The following is a 21,512-nucleotide window of genomic DNA, read 5'->3' on the forward strand; positions in this document are numbered from 1 at the left end:
AAGGCAAAATCCAACTTTGTTTTTTTCCCATGCGTAATATAATATTTCATCATAACAGGTACTGCATAATTGCAGAAACATATATCATATATATTTCTGATAATTGATGTCTTTTCTTTCAAACGCAATCTAAACTCAATGTATTTCTGTTAAACTGTTTCCCAAATACACTTTGTGGTTTACTCTGTATCTCGGCAGACCGATACTGTAGCAATTTTCGCTAATTAGATACCAAAATGTAATCGCAAACAATATGTAACTAGCTAGGGTTACAGTAGAACGAATATACATGTACGTACCCGGCCTACTATACATTTCGGCCGGGTACGAATTGGTCTCTATGTGTCGTAGTGGAGCACTGCCTCCGAAAATCACTCGGGCACAGTTTTCTATACTTTTTTTGTAGGTTTCCAATTATTGTATGCGTATACATGCATTTACATATTATTTTTGTCCATAACAAACATAACTACCATTCTTAATATCTACCGTACCGCTCACAAGACGTCAAATTCACAATTTCTGGACTTGCCGTATAAATTCTCTTCAGAAAGCCTATATGTATTAAAAAAAATAATGCCTCGATGAGAATTTGATAATTTATGTGGTTCAGTTGTATTGCCTAGTAGGTTAGCGATATCGAACAAGTACGATAAAACTCAAAACAAACGTTTTATAACTGTTTGCATAATCATTACTTTGCTCCATTAGTAGTAATAGGCACCAATTGTAGTTCTAAAGACGACACCATTTTCTATCTAAAAGTCTTTTAAGCTACAATATTGCAGCTAGGGTTACAGTAGTTTTCCATCACATAGTATTCCTTGTTCGGACTACGATTCAGTATGGCTCCTTTCTTTCTCTGAATTTCTCGAAATAAAAGAACTTTGACCGGTCGTTAGACAATACTTTGAACAAGAAGCCCATTCTAGATACTCCAGGGGTTCCGATCACTTACTATCCACGTGTAGAGATCATAAGTGATCGGATCTCCTGAAGTATCGAGGATGCAAGCAGTCTAACACCAAGCCATTATGACGGTTGTTTAGATAAACGAAGTGTATACAGAGGTCATACAGAAAAAAAATATGATTTAACGTTATATAACCACCACGTGCACACATGACAACAATGTAAACATACTTCCGGGTTGCGCACCTGTAAATTACTGCAGGTAAAACACCACTATCGACCACAGAGCTAGATATCGTATGATTTAGATAAAACATGTCAACAATACCGTTATCAGGAGCAGGGTTTGACCTATGACACTGTACAGGTATATCTGCCGCAGGTATATACGACATTAAAAACAGCCGATCAGGTTTATATATCCGTGTGTAGAAAGTAGAAACAGGTGTTTCTGTCTCATTACTAATGGTGGGATTATACAGGAGAGGATAGTAACACGTAGTCGGTGTCCTCTCGTGAAAATATGGGGAGGAGACGAGACAAAACGGCTGTGAACCCTCTCACAAAGTACTTCTTGTTCTTTGAAAATTTTCTTATATTGGTAAGTATATATCTTTTAGTTGTGTTCCTGGTCAAGAATTGGTGTTTTATTTTGACGAGACAATGTTGTACCGTCATATTAAGGAGTAGGACTATCTCTGTGGGGTTTATAAAGCTTAGTTTGTACTGAATTTGTTATCTATATCAACATAATTTAGTGACAGATCAACCCAATGTAATGCCTATCTATCTAAGATCTTCACAGCTCTACCCTACAGTTGATAGGTGACTCACTTACAGACGAAATACGTTGTTATTATTTATCACTAACTATATCGAGTATTTGTTATTACCCTTTCTCAAAATATCTATTTTAAGCCCTTATATTTAGTTACCAGCCATTAGTATTCCATTTCAGCTATTTTCCATTCATTCAAACAATTTCCAAGTCATTCAATTTCCACTTGTTTTATTAACAAAAGATGCTTTAAAATGTTTATAGGATTACATGTAAAACATATATCCTATCATAGGCCTTTCCTAAAAATGACAATAGGACTGGATGTACAGCATATTCTATTTTAGTCATCTCATAAAAATGTCAATAGGATTTGCTATACAGCATATCCTATCCTAGGCCTCTTCTGAAAATGTCAATAGGATTTGATATACAGCATATCCTATCTTAGTCCTCTCAAAAAATGTCAATAGGATTGGATATACAACATATCCTATCTTAGTCCTCTCCTAAAATGTCAATAGGATTTGATATACAGCATATCCTATCTTAGTCCTCTCAAAAAATGTCAATAGGATTTGATATACAGCATATCCTATCTTAGTCCTCTCAAAAAATGTCAATAGGATTTGATTTACAGCATACACTATCTTAGTCCTCTCCTAAAAATGTCAATAGGATTGGATATACAGCATATTCTATCTTGGTCCTCTCAAAAAATGTCAATTGTCAATAGGATTTGATATACAGCATATCCTATCTCAGTACTCTCCTAAAAATGTCAATAGGATTGGATATACAGCATATCCTATCTTAGTCCTCTCCTAAAAATGTCAATAGGATTTGATTTACAGCATACACTATCTTAGTCCTCTCCTAAAAATGTCAAAAGGATTTGATATACAGCATACACTATCTTAGTCCTCTCCTAAAAATGTCAATAGGATTTGATATACAGCATATCCTATCTTAGTCCTCTCAAAAAATGTCAATAGGATTTGATTTACAGCATACACTATCTTAGTCCTCTCCTAAAAATGTCAATAGGATTGGATATACAGCATATCCTATCTTAGTCCTCTCAAAAAATGTCAATAGGATTTGATATACAGCATATCCTATCTTAGTCCTCTCCTAAAAATGTCAATAGGATTGGATATACAGCATATCCTATCTTAGTCCTCTCAAAAAATGTCAATAGGATTTGATATACAGCATATCCTATCTTAGTCCTCTCCTGAAAATGTCAATAGGATTAGATATACAGCATATACTATCTTATTTCTCTCCTACAAATGTCAATAGGATTTGATATACAGCATATCCTATCTTAGTCCTCTCAAAAAATGTCAATAGGATTGGATATACAGAATATCCTATCTTAGTCCTCTCAAAAAATGTCAATAGGATTTGATTTACAGCATACACTATCTTAGTCCTCTCCTAAAAATGTCAATAGGATTGGATATACAGAATATCCTATCTAAGGCCTATCCTTACAATGTCAATAGGATTTGATTTACAACATATCCTATCTTAGTCCTCTCCTAAAAATGTCAATAGGATTGGATATACAGCATATCCTATCTTAGTCCTCTCCTAAAAATGTCAATAGGATTTGATTTACAGCATACACTATCTTAGTCCTCTCCTAAAAATGTCAATAGGATTGGATATACAGCATATCCTATCTTAGTCCTCTCAAAAAATGTCAATAGGATTTGATATACAGCATATCCTATCTTAGTCCTCTCCTAAAAATGTCAATAGGATTGGATATACAGCATATCCTATCTTAGTCATCTCAAAAAATGTCAATAGGATTTGATATACAGCATATCCTATCTTAGTCCTCTCCTGAAAATGTCAATAGGATTAGATATACAGCATATCCTATCTTAGTCCTCTCCTGAAAATGTCAATAGGATTAGATATACAGCATATACTATCTTAGTTCTCTCCTACAAATGTCAATAGGATTGGATATACAGCATATCCTATCTTAGTCCTCTCAAAAAATGTCAATAGGATTGGATATACAGAATATCCTATCTTAGTCCTCTCAAAAAATGTCAATAGGATTTGATTTACAGCATACACTATCTTAGTCCTCTCCTAAAAATGTCAATAGGATTGGATATACAGAATATCCTATCTAAGGCCTATCCTTACAATGTCAATAGGATTTGATATACAACATATCCTATCTTAGTCCTCTCCTAAAAATGTCAATAGGATTGGATATACAGCATATCCTATCTTAGTCCTCTCCTAAAAATGTCAATAGGATTTGATTTACAGCATACACTATCTTAGTCCTCTCCTAAAAATGTCAATAGGATTTGATATACAGCATACACTATCTTTGTCCTCTCCTAAAAATGTCAATAGGATTTGATATACAGCATATCCTATCTTAGTCCTCTCAAAAATGTCAATAGGATTTGATTTACAGCATACACTATCTTAGTCCTCTCCTAAAAATGTCAATAGGATTGGATATACAGCATATCCTATCTTAGTCCTCTCAAAAAGTGTCAATAGGATTTGATATACAGCATATCCTATCTTAGTCCTCTCCTAAAAATGTCAATAGGATTGGATATACAGCATATCCTATCTTAGTCCTCTCAAAAAATGTCAATAGGATTTGATATACAGCATATCCTATCTTAGTCCTCTCCTGAAAATGTAAATAGGATTAGATATACAGCATATCCTATCTTAGTCCTCTCCTGAAAATGTCAATAGGATTAGATATACAGCATATACTATCTTAGTTCTCTCCTACAAATGTCAATAGGATTGGATATACAGCATATCCTATCTTAGTCCTCTCAAAAAATGTCAATATGATTGGATATACAGAATATCCTATCTTAGTCCTCTCCTAAATATGTCAATAGGATTTGATATACAGCATATCCTATCTTAGTCCTCTCCTAAAATGTCAATAGGATTGGATATACAGCATATCCTATCTTAGTCCTCTCCTAAATATGTCAATAGGATTTGATATACAGCATATCCTATCTTAGTCCTCTCCTAAATATGTCAATAGGATTGGATATACAGCATATCCTATCTTAGTCCTCTCCTAAATATGTCAATAGGATTGGATATACAGAATATCCTATCAAAGGCCTATCCTTACAATGTCAATAGGATTTGATATACAACATATCCTATCTTAGTCCTCTCCTAAAAATGTCAATAGGATTGGATATACAGCATATCCTATCTTAGTCCTCTCCTAAAAATGTCAATAGGATTTGATATACAGCATATCCTATCTTAGTCCTCTCCTAAAAATGTCAATAGGATTGGATATACAGCATATCCTATCTTAGTCCTCTCCTAAAAATGTCAATAGGATTTGATATACAGCATATCCTATCTTAGTCCTCTCCTAAAATGTCAATAGGATTGGATATACAGCATATCCTATCTTAGTCCTCTCCTAAAAATGTCAATAGGATTGGATATACAGCATATCCTATCTTAGTCCTCTCCTAAAATGTCAATAGGATTGGATGTACAGCATATCCTATCTTAGTCCTCTCCTAAAAATGTCAATAGGATTTGATATACAGCATATCCTATCTTGGTCTTCTCCTAAAAATGTCAATAGGATTTGATATACAGCATATCCTATCTTATTCCTCTCCTAAAAATGTTAATAGGATTGGTTGGACAGCATCCTATCTTAGTCCTCTCCTAAAATGTCAATAGGATTGGTTGTACAGCATATCCTATCTTAGTCCTCTCCTGAAAATGTCAACATGATTGGTTGGACAGCATATCCTATCTTAGTCCTCTCCTCAACTGTCAATAGGATTGGATGTACAACATATCCTATCTTAGTCCTCTCCTAAAATGTCTTTTGGATTGGATGTACAGTATATCATATATTAGTCCTCTAGTAAGCTATATTACTAAGGAGTAACAATCGCTGTCTATACCCGTTTTAGCCACCCACCGTTCATTTCACCAATTCATCACCCTTTTCAACGTTTTACGATCCAATTCAACACTTTGAAATATCTTTATGTCATTAATCATCAACTTCAGCAAATACAAACCAGTCACATTTGTTGTTCATGATTTTAGTCATCAGGCTTTTCGTTACATGAAATGAGAAAGGGATGACTTTAAATCTTTGAATCGTTTGTTTGATTTGTTTGTTTGATTAACGTAACGTCCTATCAACAACCAAGATTAGGTCAATCTCCTATGTATGCGCTGTGTAGCGTGTATGGAGTGCGGTGTGCGTGTTTTGGGAGTCTGCGTTATATTTGTGTTATGTCCTCATGTAAAGTGGAACTGTTGCCCTTTTTATAGTGCTATATCACTGAAGCATGCCACCGAGGACACCAAGCAACATACCCCACCCGATCACATTATACTGGCGAACCAGTGGTTCCACTCCTGGGATGCTGAGCGCTAAGCAGGAGCAGAAACTACCACTTATATAGACTTTGATATGTCTCGGCCAGGAAACAACCAAGAACCTACCTCACAAGGGCGAACGCTCAATAGAAGGCCAAATGTAAGGTGGTGTCACAGGAGACGTTAGTAGATAATATCCTAAATTTAGTCGCCTTTCACGATCATGCAGTAGGGGTAGCAGGTACAATTATATCGCTTTGAACTGATAAAATATTGTAAAACGGATGAAACTTTCAATATACGGAAGCCTATACGTACCCTGGTAGGTTTCTTTTTTTTTCTATCTAGTTCTCGTTATAACTAGAGAATTTATTGCGTTATAACAAAATAGAAGTAATAGGCTTCCCTAGTTACCGAAATGATACACAGACAATTCGTAATAGTCTGACCCAAACATAATAAAGCTCATGATGTTTCGTATCAATATGTGTTGGTTGTTGTTTAACATGTTAATGTGGATAATACTATCTATTAAGAAATTTAATGTCATCAGGCTTTGGGGAATGTTTTGTTTTTGTTTTTTGGTTTTGTTTTGTTGTTGTTTTTTTCTGTTACTTTGTTTGTTTTGATTTTGTTTAGTTTTGTTTTGCTTTGTTTTGCTTTGTGGGTTTTTTTTGGCGTGAAATAAGAAAATTTGGATTTGATAAAAACAATATGAAGGATGCGACAAATGTATTTAACGCCCTTTCGTTCCAAAACACATTTGAAACACGACTAATAATTTAAAATAAACTTTGCTCCAAAATTGTTACAAAGCTAATGGTATTTACATCAATGCTTGTTGGATATATTTTGAATTTCTTATTTCCCCCACCAGATTGGTGGCCTAGCTATCACGGGACTAGGAGCGTATGTGTTGTGGGTGAAACAGAAGGTAGTGAAGGATGCCTTCGACTTCTTCCTCGACCCTGCCACTATCATGGTTACTGCTGGATCAGTCGTGGTCTTCATCTCCTTCTTTGGTTGTATGGGCGCTCTCAGGGAGAACATGTGTTTTCTCAAAACTGTAAGTAATCTACCTCATCATATTGTGAACAAAACTACAAAGAAACGTTAACGAAATGATTCTTTACCGGTAGAGTAGGAATGAATACAATCAGATTTCGCTCTCTGGATTTCCAACTAGAAAACCATGTGTGATTTAGGATATTGCTTTTAACCCAAGTTCCCACTATATGATGTATAACTCGAACACTCGGATTACTCGAAGTTTGACCATGACCCGCCTACTTCGAGATAACGAGGTTTGGTTGTGCTAACAACAAATTAGTTGAAATCAAAAGAAAATGATATTGCCGCTTTAATAATGTGAACTTCTGATTTACTAAGACTACAAATTGGTGCAAAGTAAAAGAAAATCACCTATCAGTACGAGTTGGTTACAATAAGAAAATATATCGTAGCAAGAGTTGTGGTGTCTGTACAAAATCAATATCCAATGGTCCAAATTATCTATGTGTTAGTATACAAACATCCGATTTTGCATTGTAGGTTAGAAATTTGTATGAACTGCCTGTGCTCTAGAAGTACCACAACTGTAACCATTTCTTTTGCAAAAATGGACTATCATTTGTGGGAGATGTTGTAGCATGTGAGAGTATAAATGTTTATATTTCTTTTACAGTATAATATTTTCCTGTCCGTCATGTGTGGACATGGGAGATTACAAACGTTACTATTTCTATTACAGTATAATATTTTCCTGTCCGTCATGTGTGGACATGGGAGATTACAAACGTTACTATTTCTTTTACAGTATAATATTTTCCTGTCCATCATGTGTAGGACATGGGAGATTACAAACGTTACTATTTCTTTTACAGTATAATATTTTCCTGTCCGTCATGTGTGGACATGAGAGATTACAAACGTTACTATTTCTTTTACAGTATAATAATTCAATTTTGCTTGTTACGAGCATTTCCATTGGCTTAAAAATTTACTTTATCAGCCCATAAAGGAAAAAATGGCGTCGCCGTTTGTAACGTCGCTTCTGATTGGCTGAGATGACGGCGTAATAATTTCATAGACAAAAGAGTCCCAAAATGAATTTTAAATGTTGAAGAGATTATCTTTAGTAAATTGAATTATAAGGATTAATTTGAATAGATTTTTTATGTTATGGAGATATAACACAAAAATCTGAGTGTACTCTCATCATAAACCGCTTTGCGGTTTATTTAGAGTACACTCAGATTTTTGTGTTATATCTCCATAACATAAAAAATCTATTCAAGTTAATCCTTAAATATTTTCCTGTCCATCATGTGTGGACATGGGAGATTACAAACGTTACTATTTCTATCACAGTATAATATGTTCTGTCCATCATGTGTAGGACATCGTTTAGCATGTTAGAGTATAAATATTTCATTTCTATTACAGTATAATATTTTCCTGTCCATAATGTTCTTTGGAGAACTGGCGCTGGTCGTCTTTGTTTTCGTATTTTATTTTGTCCCGGACGCCCGGGAACAGCTCGGCCTGTTTCCTGGAGACAGCATGAAGGACGCAATAAGGAAATATGGCGTCGTGGATGACGAGGACATGGTCAACCTCATAGACAATATACAGAAAACGGTAACCATAGCAACTTATTATATACAGAAAACGGTAGCCATAGCAACTTCATAGACAATATACAGAAAACAGTAACCATAGAAACCACATTGACAATATACAGAAAACGGTAGCCATAGCAACTTCATAGATAATATACAAAAAATGGTAAACATAGCAACTTCATAGACAATATACAGAAAACGGTAATCATAGCAACATCATAGATAATATACAGAAAACGGTAACCATAGCAACTTTATAGATGATATACAGAAAGCGGTAACCGTAGCAACCTCATAGACAATATACAGAAAAGAGTAACCATAGCAACTTTATAGATAATATACAGAAAACAGTAACCATAGCAACTTTATAGATGATATACAGAAAAATGTAACCATAGCAGCTTTATAAATGATATACAGAAAACGGTAGTATAACAATATCGAAGACAATATACAGAAAACGGTAACCATAGCAACTTCATAGACAATATACAGAAAGCGGTAACCATAGCAAATTCATATACAATATACAGAAAACGATAACCAAAGCAACTTATTAGATAATATACAGAAAACGGTAACCATAGCAACTTCATAAACAATATGCATAAAACGGTAACCATAGCAACATCATAGACAATATACAGAAAACGGTAACCATATCAACATCATAGACAATATACAGAAAACGGTAACCATAGAAACTAATTAGACAATATACAGAAAACGGCAACCATGAAAACCTCAAATGCAATATACATAAAAACGGTCTATTATGAAATAAGAAAATTTAAAGTTTTTATTTCAACGTAAATTGTACTTTTCTGTCATTTTTTTAAAATCTGTAAGGTACACCATTTTCAAATCGGCAGTTAATAAACCCAAACCTTCAGTCTAACATAAAGCAGACAAGAAAGTAAGTTTGATAGTGAATTCTTTCCCAGTATATTACACAAGAACAAAATATATCTCCATACAGCTACATAAAGCAGACAAGAAAGTAAGTTTGATAGTGAATTCTTTCCCAGTATATTACACAAGAATAAATATATTCCCATACAGCTACATAAAGCAGACAAGAAAGTAAGTTTGATAGTGAATTCTTTCCCAGTATATTACACAAGAATAAATATATTCCCATACAGCTACATAAAGCAGACAAGAAAGTAAGTTTGATAGTGAATTCTTTCCCAGTATATTACACAAGAACAAAATATATTCCCATACAGCTACATAAAGCAGACAAGAAAGTAAGTTTGATAGTGAATTCTTTCCCAGTATATTACACAAGAACAAAATATATTCCCATACAGCTACATAAAGCAGACAAGAAAGTAAGTTTGATAGTGAATTCTTTCCCAGTATATTACACAAGAACAAAATATATTCCCATACAGCTACATAAAGCAGACAAGAAAGTAAGTTTGATAGTGAATTCTTTCCCAGTATATTACACAAGAACAAAATATATTCCCATACAGCTACATAAAGCAGACAAGAAAGTAAGTTTGATAGTGAATTCTTTCCCAGTATATTACACAAGAATAAATATATTCCCATACAGCTACACTGTTGTGGATTGAGTGATAACGAAGATGGTTATCAAGATTGGACCGATAATATGTACTTCAACTGTACAAAGGCAGGCAAAAGTCCCGAGAAGTGTTCGGTACCACCTTCATGCTGTAAAATGAAACCGGTAAGTCTTGAACCAAACATTCTGTTGATGAAATTATATTACTATTCCGTCTTTGCATATTACAAATCACAACTCGGCTTCATGGTCTGGCCGTAATGCGCTGTAGATGTAAATATAATGATTATTTGCAGTACTTTTATCAAAATCTTGGCAATTTTGATAAAAATAAAAATATTAAAAGCTCTTCTTGATTCGTGAGTATGGAAATTACGGCACAAGATATTTCTGTAATTAATGTTATGTCTCGTTGTAGGGAGAGTACATCAACATACTGTGTGGTCGCGGGGTGATGGAACCATCAGACTCGGTAAGTCACTTGTATAGTTTTGTTGAACATTACGCATCAACTTGGTGGATTTGTGTGGACCGATATTCATTAAAGAAAGTAAAAATAAGGTAAGATACCATATATATCAACTGAAGAATCAGTGACTCAAACAATGAAACTTGAAATTGGTTGATCATGTTTATATAAAGAAAATATTTAGTAATAAAAACCAAAATCCATATTGACCGGAAGACCCTAGTATTGATTCAAGTGAGAAAGTGATTGAAAAAATGATGTCTTTTGTAATCTGTCTGTACTATTTTATATGTGAAAAAAAATCAAAATCGTTTTCAAATGAAAACAAATCCAAACTGTATTGTATCAATATTTTAACTTGACAGTTTCAAATCTTTCCAGGATTCCGCCTCCGCTCGCCAAAGGGTTTATTGCGGCAAACCTTATAATCATAGTTGTTTCTTTTGTCTTCTCCCATTTTCTATTGTTAATTCTATATCATTATATTCACAATGTATTTTGTCTGCGTGGTTAAGATGACTTCCTTATCCCATATTTACAATTCGGAGAATCCCGCGTTACACATACAGCTGATATTATTTCTTTGGCCCATATATTAACGACGTGAAGAAAACAACAAAATGTAGATTTAACAGAACCTCTACTTGTGTACTGAAAGAATAGGAACGATTGGTTTCGGAAGAGTTCGTGTCTTGTTTTATTGATAACAGTCACAATACAAAACCATGACAAATACATAGGTCATTCTTATGAGAATCAGATGGTGATACGAAGCATACTATCATAAGTCTTTAATATGAAATGCTTAATTGACATGTTGAGCTCCTCATCAAGCCAATCGTATTGATATTGATAGCTTAGACTGTCAATCAATTTGTTTTAACATAATTTATTAACTCAATGAATAATAATTAAATTAACGTATGTTTTGTCATATTTTTGTTTGTAATGTTTATATAATGATTTTTCAATTTAATGCTGAAAAGATTTATTAATGTTGATTTTTATTTATCAAACTTCATCTTGTTTGAATAATGTATTTCGTATAAATATCCATCTCTGCCATGCTGAATCCCTTATGTTTTTAATAATTCGTTCTTCTCAAATTTGTCGGTCAATTCTCTCTTTGTCTTCACATTCTTCCCCGTTGATAAATAATGAATGTTCACTTTATTGTAGGGTGGTGTATCAGAGACATCTAAGACAGTGGGGATCTACAAAGTTGGCTGCCTGAAGGCCCTGGGGGAATGGATCAATGACAACGCCCTCGTTTTAGGGGGGATCATACTAGGAATTCTCATTCCACAGGTAGGAATATCAAACATCACTATCATTGAAGGGGGCCAAACCATAATTTAGTGGATTATGATTTCATATTTAATATTTTCATAATTTATCATTGGCTAAATTGAATGTTCAAGATGGATTCTCGTGTCCGTTTTTTTGCGCCCAATGTCGTTCTCCGTAAAATATGTTTATTTTTTTTTATATTTTCCTGTGTTATATGAGTTACGAGCTTTGCTAAATACCTTGAGTTAGAGTAAAGAATACTTGAAGACATTTTATTCCGATTATGTATATTATAATTCAATTTTGCTTGTTACGAGCATTTTCTTTGGCTTAAAAATTTACTTTATCAGCCCATAAAGGAAAAAATGGCGTCGCCGTTTGTAACGTCGCTTCTGATTGGCTGAGATGACGGCGTAATAATTTCATAGACAAAAGAATCCCAAAATGAATTTTAAATGTTGAAGAGATTATCTTTAGTAAAATGAATTATAAGGATTAATTTGAATAGATTTTTTATGTTATGGAGATATAACACAAAAATCTGAGTGTACTCTCATCATAAACCGCTTCGCGGTTTATTTAGAGTACACTCAGATTTTTGTGTTATATCTCCATAACATAAAAAATCTATTCAAGTTAATCCTTAAATATAGTTATCTTTATTGCTGGAAGGTATCTGTATCCATTGTGACGTCATGGTTTCGTGAGCGAAACTCACGTCGTTTTCTCTTTAAAGTATGACGTTACGTTCTCAAATACATAACGTCAATATCAATACCTATCAACAAGTGCAGATAACTCTTTTAAAGAAAGGTAACTAGTATTTGGTGTTGTTATTTTGTTTTTACAGATATTCATAATGTGTTTGGCGAGATCTCTCAGGGACCAGATAAAACTACAAAAACTAAAATGGCGGCGTTATCGACCTGGATGATCAAACTAGGAACACTTCAAAAGAGGAATCATAATAAGCTGTTACCACATTACAAAGAGAATTAAAGATGCTCCATCGCTGACAAATGAATTTTTTTCACTATCAAAAACAGAATCAGACGATTTGGTATTTTTCTTCAGTTACAAAAGTTACTTAATTTACACCATTACCACCATTGGAAACTTTGAGCTTCTAATTTTACTTCAAGATAAAAATATTAGATATAATTAATTGCATGGCACTATGTTCTATATAGAATGAAGCTCTGACTGCGCATGCACCAAAGTACTGAGTCTGGTCTGTCGGCGGTGGAGCATCTTTAATTATTTTCATTGCTTTGGTTTCGGAAGCAACGATCTCATAAGCACCCATCGTATGATTTCTCAAGAGTAGAAAACTTTTGGTCAACATGTCTTAACTCGTTGTGTGATTTACAAATTAATGCACCATGCCAAAGGAAAGCCCTATGAACAATTATACCAATGGAATCTTGTATTGCCTTTTACTCTATTTTCGAAGTACTGTCCATTTTATCTTTATTACTCTATTGCTTGTTGATCGGTGGCTTCGGTTGCACGTAATAATATTTTAGCTTTCAATATATGAATGTTATAATCGAATCTAGAAACGGACGAAACATGGATTTTTGACCATCGCTACTAGTAGATGGTATGCAGATAACGGATTCATGTTTCTAGTAATGATACACTATTAATATAGATAGTGGTTATCAGAAGTGAAGATTGATGGTTAAAGCAGGTTAAATCATGAGCATTGGTCTCTGATGATTTGGATGTTTATTGATACAACAGATCAGGGGCTGGATAGATTATATTACAAGTGGTAACTTTTGGAGCTAATAGCATATTTCGCAAACATATTTTCAGACGCAATTTCTAGGCTCTCCATGCCGTCTTGTATCACGATGTTAAAGCAATTAGATGTGGAGTGCCAATTGTGAAATGATGTGTTAACGAGGCCAACGCTATTCGCGTAATCTTATTTATAACATGGCCGATAGAAGCAAGACAAATTCGTTCTAGACTTTATTTCACCAATCGTAGCCACGTGGCTCATTTTACTTGCTTACATATGTATTTCCTTTCTTCTTGGGTTCGCAATTATTACATCAGTTATAAACCTAGGTCATTTAGATGAAAAACGTCTCAAAAGATTGGTTCTACGGCAGACCAGAAATTTACATTATCATGTTGTTTTCAGTCATTAACATATTCTGTTTCAAGAGCCAAGATTATACATTGGCCCAAGGAGAAATGTCAACATGTAAGCGTCACCTGAATAACGTCAGGTGAATGATGGCCATTTTTTCTAATTAATCCGTGATACCGTATAATGACAAAAATATTTCTAGACACCAGTACAGACTATATGTCTAATTATATTTACATATATGCTGGTTACAGTTCTGTTTTTCCCATGAGAAATCCCATAAATATCCGAAGTGATTTATCATTATGTTTTTGTTTCAAACTTTAATTTGATAGTTTTAGTCCGACCTTTCAGGATGTGTGTATTGTATTTGTTTTGGAATATATTATTTTCACTTTGTTCAGTGATAAACATTGTATTATCTGTTGAATTTTAGATTACACAAATACCAGAAGCGATTTGTCTTTAGAAACGTTTGAGATAAAATTATTTCAGAAAATGTATACCATTGGCTTTAAAAGTATTATCAATCCATATATCACCAGACATATTAACAGAGAAATATTATTTCTTTTCATTGAAACCTTTCCTTTAACAGAAGTTAAATACTATTGTCTTCAGTAGAGATACAATGTATTTAGTTAAAGCGTGAAGTAAATCATGTGTCAATGTGCTCAGTGTTGAATTAATCTCCTCCTGTGTAAGGACGCTTAATGCTCTGTAATAATTTTTTGAATAAAAAAATGATTTGAACTTAAAAAAACCAGATAACAAATCGAATATGTCAAGATTGAAGGGGAGGGGGGAGCATCATATTTCTCAATAAAAAAAGTTTAAAAAGTTAATAGGTAAAGAAAAATGTTACCATGATAAACATGGTATTATGAATCAATTTCTGAGAGTGAGTTTGTGTTAAGATTCTTGGTATCCAACACATGACTTAATGGCATGACACTGTATGACGTTGATAACGTTGTGCACCTAGAATACTTATATGTAAATCTGGGCCGTTTTCGATTATACGGTTTGACTGGTTGGACCTAGTTGTTCGTTTATTAATTAAAGACGGACTTGGCGATTTTATGTTGTTTTCAGACGAGCCTTGACAAAGCCCTCACAAGGCCTGAAACAATGAAATAAGGACTTTAACCAACGGTCGAACCGGTTGTTCCGAATAAACGAGTACGGCCCTGTAGTTGTTGGAGTAATATGTACTAAGCAACAAAACATTAAGTGGTATTGTAACAAGAATCTTAAACATAAAACATGTTATTTATGAAATATAATAGTACTTTTATGTAATTAAACATGCCAGAAATTCATTTGATCTCCAAGTTTTGTGGTTATTATTAAATATGTGTGTAATTGAATAAATTATGTTTCATCATCAGTGATACTTTTGGTTGACACTACGCAACATACTATTTCTTTCATCATTTTATATGTACATTGTTATCTTGAGCTGTTCTAGTTACACGTTACCGAGAAAACCAGACTCCATCTACTTTACCAACGAAGAAGAAATGATACGAGACATATCTTATGAATCAGGACTGGGGAAAAATAACAATCTCGCTCTCCAGGTTAGACTTTATGGCTACAAGGAAACGCCACTAAAGAACCAAACTTCAACCCATCGAAATTTCTTCAATGGTCAGTACACAGAGATAAAAGTAACCTCGCCAAGTTAGACTGTCATCGCTTAGACTCAATCCAAGATGTTGATGTAGCGAGGAATTCTCTTACTGTTCAATTTAACGAGAAATTTATACCAGTAAGGGAAGTAACTCCAACAAACCTCAAAACCGTGAATTGAGTCATGAAGCCAAGTCAGCCATCCGAGCTAAAAATCGTCTGGATCAAATACTTACATTGTAAGACAGAAAATAAATTCAGACTCTACAAATCTGCAAGAAGCATTGCTACAAAAAAAAATTCAATCCTCGAAAGGATGAGTGTCAATTTGGGCCCCTGGTGGCCATGACCGATAAGCATTATTTTTTAAAAATTATTTTTATGAATTATAATGCATATATATGTTAAAATTTAAAGATTTTGGAAAACATAGCTTATATACAACTTACAAATATAGTCCTTTGTACAACTATGAAAATGATCCAGACGGGAAGATCAAAACAAATCCATATGTCAAACCCAGAGTTTAATCAACCATAGGAGAAATAAATACCAAATGGCGAACTAACAATGAATAGCAAGGAAACAGCTGATACACTTAAGAACTATTTTGCAAGTGTATTTGTCAAAGATCAAGATGTCGAATTACCCCCCTTTCCCCGAATACATCAGCAAGATGACATATTTTTTTTTTTTTTTTTTTTTTTTCCACTCAGACCCTTCCCCCGTTGAGAATATCAAAATTTAATTTTTGAGCATTTTCTTTTATTCTTTTTTTAAATTTGTTAACAATATTAGCAGCGCAAGACCTGAAACTGTTGAAAAAAAATCAATGCTATATTCATGTCACCATTAATGAATAGTTTACTTCTCTTTAGTGTTGAGCATATGACATTCATAATTTTTATAAATAGATACAGTGTATTAAATTTGTTCATTTAGTTAACCAGTTTTCAAGATCATAACTTATATTTTGTTGAGGTTGTCTAAAATAAAAGTTAACTGTCCTTTACTTGTAGATTGCTTCTAATTACACATGTGGGTCTCGATGACCTTGTACTAGAAATTACATGTATCAAAAAATCATTACTACACTGAAACTTCTTATTCAGACAACAATGTTCAAACATTATTAATAAGATGTCGACATTGAAGAACTTGTTGAAGCTGTAGAAATCGAGATATGCTCAAATGTTACAGATATGTTCTTGCCGTTTATCTCAAAGCGTTCTTTTAATTTTAATGTTCATCTTTCGATATCGTGATTTTTTCTTGTTTGAAAGATATAGTAATGACAATTTGGAAGAGAAGAAACTTGACTTCAGATATCTTTGTGGAAAATGCAAGTTAATACACCTAATTAAACTATAACATGAACTTAAATTTATCTAACTCATGCTTTGCATTACAAATATGTAGACTTGAATTTGCCATAACGATGAATTTTCCCAAAATGGAGTCTAAAATATCCAGGAAAAACACTGGCATCTTTTTTTTCTATAGCACTTTATATCACTACATAATATATAATATACATTTACCCGTTTCGTATTCTCAAAATTGATCACGTATATTGGGTAACCAGGTCTGCTAGTGAGTACCTTGTCCCAGGCTTTGATGTGAGATATCCAACTGCCGAATGGCACTGAAGCAGACCATAGAGTAAGCAAGAAATTAAATATAAATTGATCAAGTAATAATGACAAGTATCCATGATTTGATAATCAACTGACTTTCATAGGAAATATGCTATGTACGATTACTAATGAGTCCTGGTAATAATAGCCATTTTCTTTAACAAAGGTTATACATGTATTGAATCAAGAGACTTAATTCCTGAATCGTGTTTGGTTTGTTGGCCTAACGATCTATTAACATCTATGGTCACTTGTGAACATGCCTGTCACGTTCAGATGATAGAGAAAAGCCACTGAACAGTGGCCAGCACCTGGCAAATGCCCCATAGGATTCGAACTAGAGACCAATAGGTGGAGAATTTTTGATAAATGTCGGGACATCTGGGTTTTTTTTTCAAAGAATAAAATCCTTTTATTTTCCCGTCATTAAGCTTTATTTAATGCCGTTGTCCGGTTGGAAATCTACCTCTCACAATTGCCAACGGATTGCATTGTAATGCTTAATTCTCCTCAAAGTTTCAGTCCTGGAAGGCACCATTTAAATTATGTCATACTGCATCCATACACTACATTGGTAGTAACCCGTTTGACTACAAAATGCATCTTTCGTAATTAGGAGTTAGCGCAGGCTTTTACCCTTGACAAGCCTGTCTCACACAGGAAGACATGAGAGAATAACTCAGAAATTTGAGCAATGTCCCCTCTACCAATAGCAAAAGAGGGTAGTTTTGCATAGACTTTTTCCGGAGAAAAGAATTGGAATACTGTTAACGTATTTATTTAGCGCAGTCAAATTTTAGCGCAAATTCTTAAAACTGTACATTATGATTTATTGGTGCGTTTATCAATTGACATAATTCGGTGGTTCAATACCGGAATTTTTTTAATTTCGCGCTGTACAGGAATTTCACGTTTCAATGAAAAGCGAAAAGTGCTAAAATAAAACTACCACTAAAATAAATATATTTACAATATTCATATCTGATATATGTATCGTTCTTAGTAAAAATTTTAAAGAACCCTGCAAAACAACACACTGACCTTTGCCCTCCTGAAAAAACCGCAGAAAATCTGGCCAATCAGCATACAGCACAGGACGGCCATCTGTCCCTTTGACTTTCATCAGGCGCACATAGTGAAAACACGACACTGCTACAGCACGTGGGTCACGACAAATGTAAACAATTTTACAGCGTCTCTCTCGGAACGATTGAGGCAGCTCGTCAAATGTTAGGTGGGTCACAAACACACGTGGAGACCGCAATCCGTTAAGTAACTTGATCGATGAAAATTCAAATGAGTGTTGTTCCATTAAGTCAATAGAAGGTTCCGATGTATTCCTCATAAGCATTGTAACCACTTCCCAGATCCAATGAAGACCTACAACAAAAACAAATGATAAAAACATATTTCATCTGTTTAAAGTTCTACGACTGGAATACTATTCATGTATTGTTTCTTTATGATACAGACAACGAAATCTCCACTTCTATACACCGATTTCCTGAACATCGTTGCCTAATTTTTTATGCATATATTACACTTACATGTAGAAGTATTTTGTCAACGTTTCTAGTACCAAAGCGTTACTGTAAAACTTACACGATTTTTAAGAATATTCCATTGTTTAAAAAATGTTGAAATTATCTAAATATACGCGCGTAACAAATTCACTCAACAAGTTTACCTTAACTGTATTCTTTTGATTGGAAAAAATGTTCAAATTCTTGAAGCATAGTTGTTAAAATATACCAGTAATAATTGAAATATAAGAAAATAACAATAGCAAGTGTATCAGAAATATGTCAACTATACTTAACCCATTTTAGCAAAGAATCATAGGATGAGAGCACACATAATATGTTATATTGTAACAATGTAATAGCAATATTTTTACATTACCGCGTAAGTAGGTGTTCTGTGTAGTATGTTTCTCGTAAAATTTGCAGCACTATTTCCGCATACACGGTTTTGACGTTTCTAGCACAAAAGCTGCAATATTGCGGCAATAAACAGCAACGAACTATTGGTGGGACAATGTTGCTATAATAGTACATGCGGTTAGCCGCACTTACTTGCTTCACATAGATCAGTGCTGCAAAATAACCGCTATATATTGCACAATATTGCTGAACACTTTTAAAGCTTTCTGTAAGGTTAGGAATTAAAATTACCAAGTGTTCAAGGAAATGGATATAAATATTTGATATTAATAAAATATTTCACAACCTTTAAACATGTTACAAAGACTAGTCATTAGTCAATATATCTAGATAGGTTACTAGTTATAGGATACACTGACAAAATGTTGATCTTATCATACCACAAAGTACGTAGCAGCCATTACAGTTCTCTTTGTCGAAATCTTTATCTGAAAATTATTTATCATATGACCAAGATCTGTGTTCAAAATAGTTCCGAGCATTCAATAAGATATTTTGCCTTTACTTGTCCTTACGTACACACAAAACAGATTTTTATTATTTTTCTGCATATGCTTTAAAAGAGGATACAATAAATTATTAAAATACTCTTTCATATATGGATATGATGAAGGATAGGGATATTTCAACCGAGGGTCTCAATATGTTGTAAAACCCTTGGCTTGCCGAGGTTTGTAAACATTTTATGATCACGATGGTAGAATATATCTATTCTACATTTCCACGTAGGAAAGAGTATGTTTCTCTAATACCTAAACGTTGTATTGCAAATTTACTTCTAAGTTTCCACCATTTTGAAATAAATTTGAAAAAAAAACGCGACTGCAAGTCTATTGAATACTCCATACATGAAAATTGCGTGATGTTTTCTTCGCAATTTCGATCCGTCGTTTGTATAGTTTAAAGTACATTCAGTCTAGTTTCTAAAAAAAGAGAGTTAAAATTGTACCTAGAAAATGGTATTTTTTTATGCTGTGACGTCACACTTTATTGCATGGGTAGCATTCAATACAGCCCTAGGCGACATGAGTGTATTGCCTTAGACCAGTCAGTATTACATGTGTAGGTGTGAAAGAAATCTTATTGTTTATAAAAAAAAAATTAAAATTGAGAGTTAATTACAATTAAGATATTTCAGATATTTCAGTATAATCAAATTTACGGCACTTACTGTAAAGATCTTACGACATACATGTATTACCACAAACCCTTTACCTCTAGTTGGGTGGCGAGTTTGAATCCCACGTGAGAGAGTTACCAGTTACTGACCCATAGTCGGTGGTTTTCTCCGGGTACTTTCTCCACTAACATACCTGACACGTCATTAAACGACCCTGGCTGGTTAATTGGACGTTAAACTTATAAAATCAAAACCAAAAGTCTTAGGAAGTAATACAGTTTTTGACTGGGATTGAGGGCAATAGATGATTTGTTGAAAACGAGGAAAAACTGTTGCCCAAAGCCGAGGGCAATAGTTTGTTTGAGGGTCCAAAAAATCATAGATCTGTTGTCCGAAAACCCAGTCGATAACTGTTTTGTTATACCCATTGACTCAAAACAAACCGCTCACGTCACTCCGGTCCAAAAGCACATTTTAAGAATCGATTTTAACAGGCCTGCATGCGCACCTGATTTGGGGTAGGAACAGATGATTACATCATCGTCTCTAGCCTGAAGATGTCCACTACAGAGTCTGCCCAAATGCTTGGTCATATATGCCTCATATCCTGTAATCGGCAAGTAGAACCCACCAATGTCTGCTAATGTAATACTACCGCCATCTTTACCATGGAACGTCACAATTTTGTATGACATCTCTCCTTCCATTTAGTACTTTGATTTCCTGAAACAAAAAAATAAGAAAAATATAATCAAAGAGAGTTATTTATATCTGTGCATAGTGTGCTGTTTTAATTAGTATTTGTAGAATATCTTATTTGTTTTAGTGGAGCACAATTGGTTTTAGGTAATACTCTATTCCTTTGCATTTTATCCCTACATTAAATTATGTATTCAATTAATAATGGTACATGTCAAATAACACTGTATATACAAATGTACAATTAAAACATTTCTAAAACAAGTCTGTCAGAGCTTGGCATATTTTGCATAATCTTTTAACTTTCATACAGTAAAACATGTTTTTAACTATGTAAATGAATTACATCTGGGACTACCAAATCTTCTTTATTAC

At 33.8% G+C, this 21,512-nt stretch overlaps 2 protein-coding genes across 2 annotated transcripts; one reads left to right on the forward strand and one right to left on the reverse strand.

Annotated features, from left to right (window-relative positions):
- Window positions 1-1,186: 1,186 nt before the first annotated feature.
- LOC138335009 (tetraspanin-33-like) lies at window positions 1,187-15,493 on the forward strand. Its single transcript, XM_069283902.1, has 7 exons — window positions 1,187-1,513; window positions 6,957-7,145; window positions 8,525-8,719; window positions 10,271-10,405; window positions 10,659-10,712; window positions 11,889-12,017; window positions 12,850-15,493. Exons 1-7 carry the CDS (start codon window positions 1,436-1,438, stop codon window positions 12,931-12,933), a joined length of 864 nt encoding a protein of 287 aa, XP_069140003.1. The 5' UTR covers window positions 1,187-1,435; the 3' UTR covers window positions 12,934-15,493.
- A 1,705-nt stretch (window positions 15,494-17,198) lies between these two features.
- LOC138334483 (sulfotransferase 1B1-like) lies at window positions 17,199-21,157 on the reverse strand. The gene is made up of 3 exons (XM_069283140.1): window positions 20,947-21,157; window positions 18,417-18,755; window positions 17,199-17,383 (listed from the first exon to the last, which is right to left on the reverse strand). Exons 1-3 carry the CDS (start codon window positions 21,143-21,145, stop codon window positions 17,199-17,201), a joined length of 723 nt encoding a protein of 240 aa, XP_069139241.1. The 5' UTR covers window positions 21,146-21,157.
- Window positions 21,158-21,512: the final 355 nt, after the last annotated feature.

Source organism: Argopecten irradians, chromosome 11, assembly GCF_041381155.1.
Source record: "Argopecten irradians isolate NY chromosome 11, Ai_NY, whole genome shotgun sequence".
NCBI classification, from domain to species: domain Eukaryota; kingdom Metazoa; phylum Mollusca; class Bivalvia; order Pectinida; family Pectinidae; genus Argopecten; species Argopecten irradians.

Coding starts and splice junctions, on each gene's coding strand:
- LOC138335009 (XM_069283902.1), top strand. CDS start 1,436: ATGGGGAGGAGACGAGACAAAACGGCTGTGAACCCTCTCACAAAGTAC. Junction 7,146..8,524: donor ACATGTGTTTTCTCAAAACT/GTAAGTAATCTA, acceptor TTTCTATTACAG/TATAATATTTTCCTGTCCAT. Junction 10,713..11,888: donor TGATGGAACCATCAGACTCG/GTAAGTCACTTG, acceptor ACTTTATTGTAG/GGTGGTGTATCAGAGACATC.
- LOC138334483 (XM_069283140.1), bottom strand. CDS start 21,145: ATGGAAGGAGAGATGTCATACAAAATTGTGACGTTCCATGGTAAAGAT. Junction 18,756..20,946: donor CTGTTCCTACCCCAAATCAG/GTGCGCATGCAG, acceptor TTTTTGTTGTAG/GTCTTCATTGGATCTGGGAA. Junction 17,384..18,416: donor GTTTTTTCAGGAGGGCAAAG/GTCAGTGTGTTG, acceptor GGTCTGCTTCAG/TGCCATTCGGCAGTTGGATA.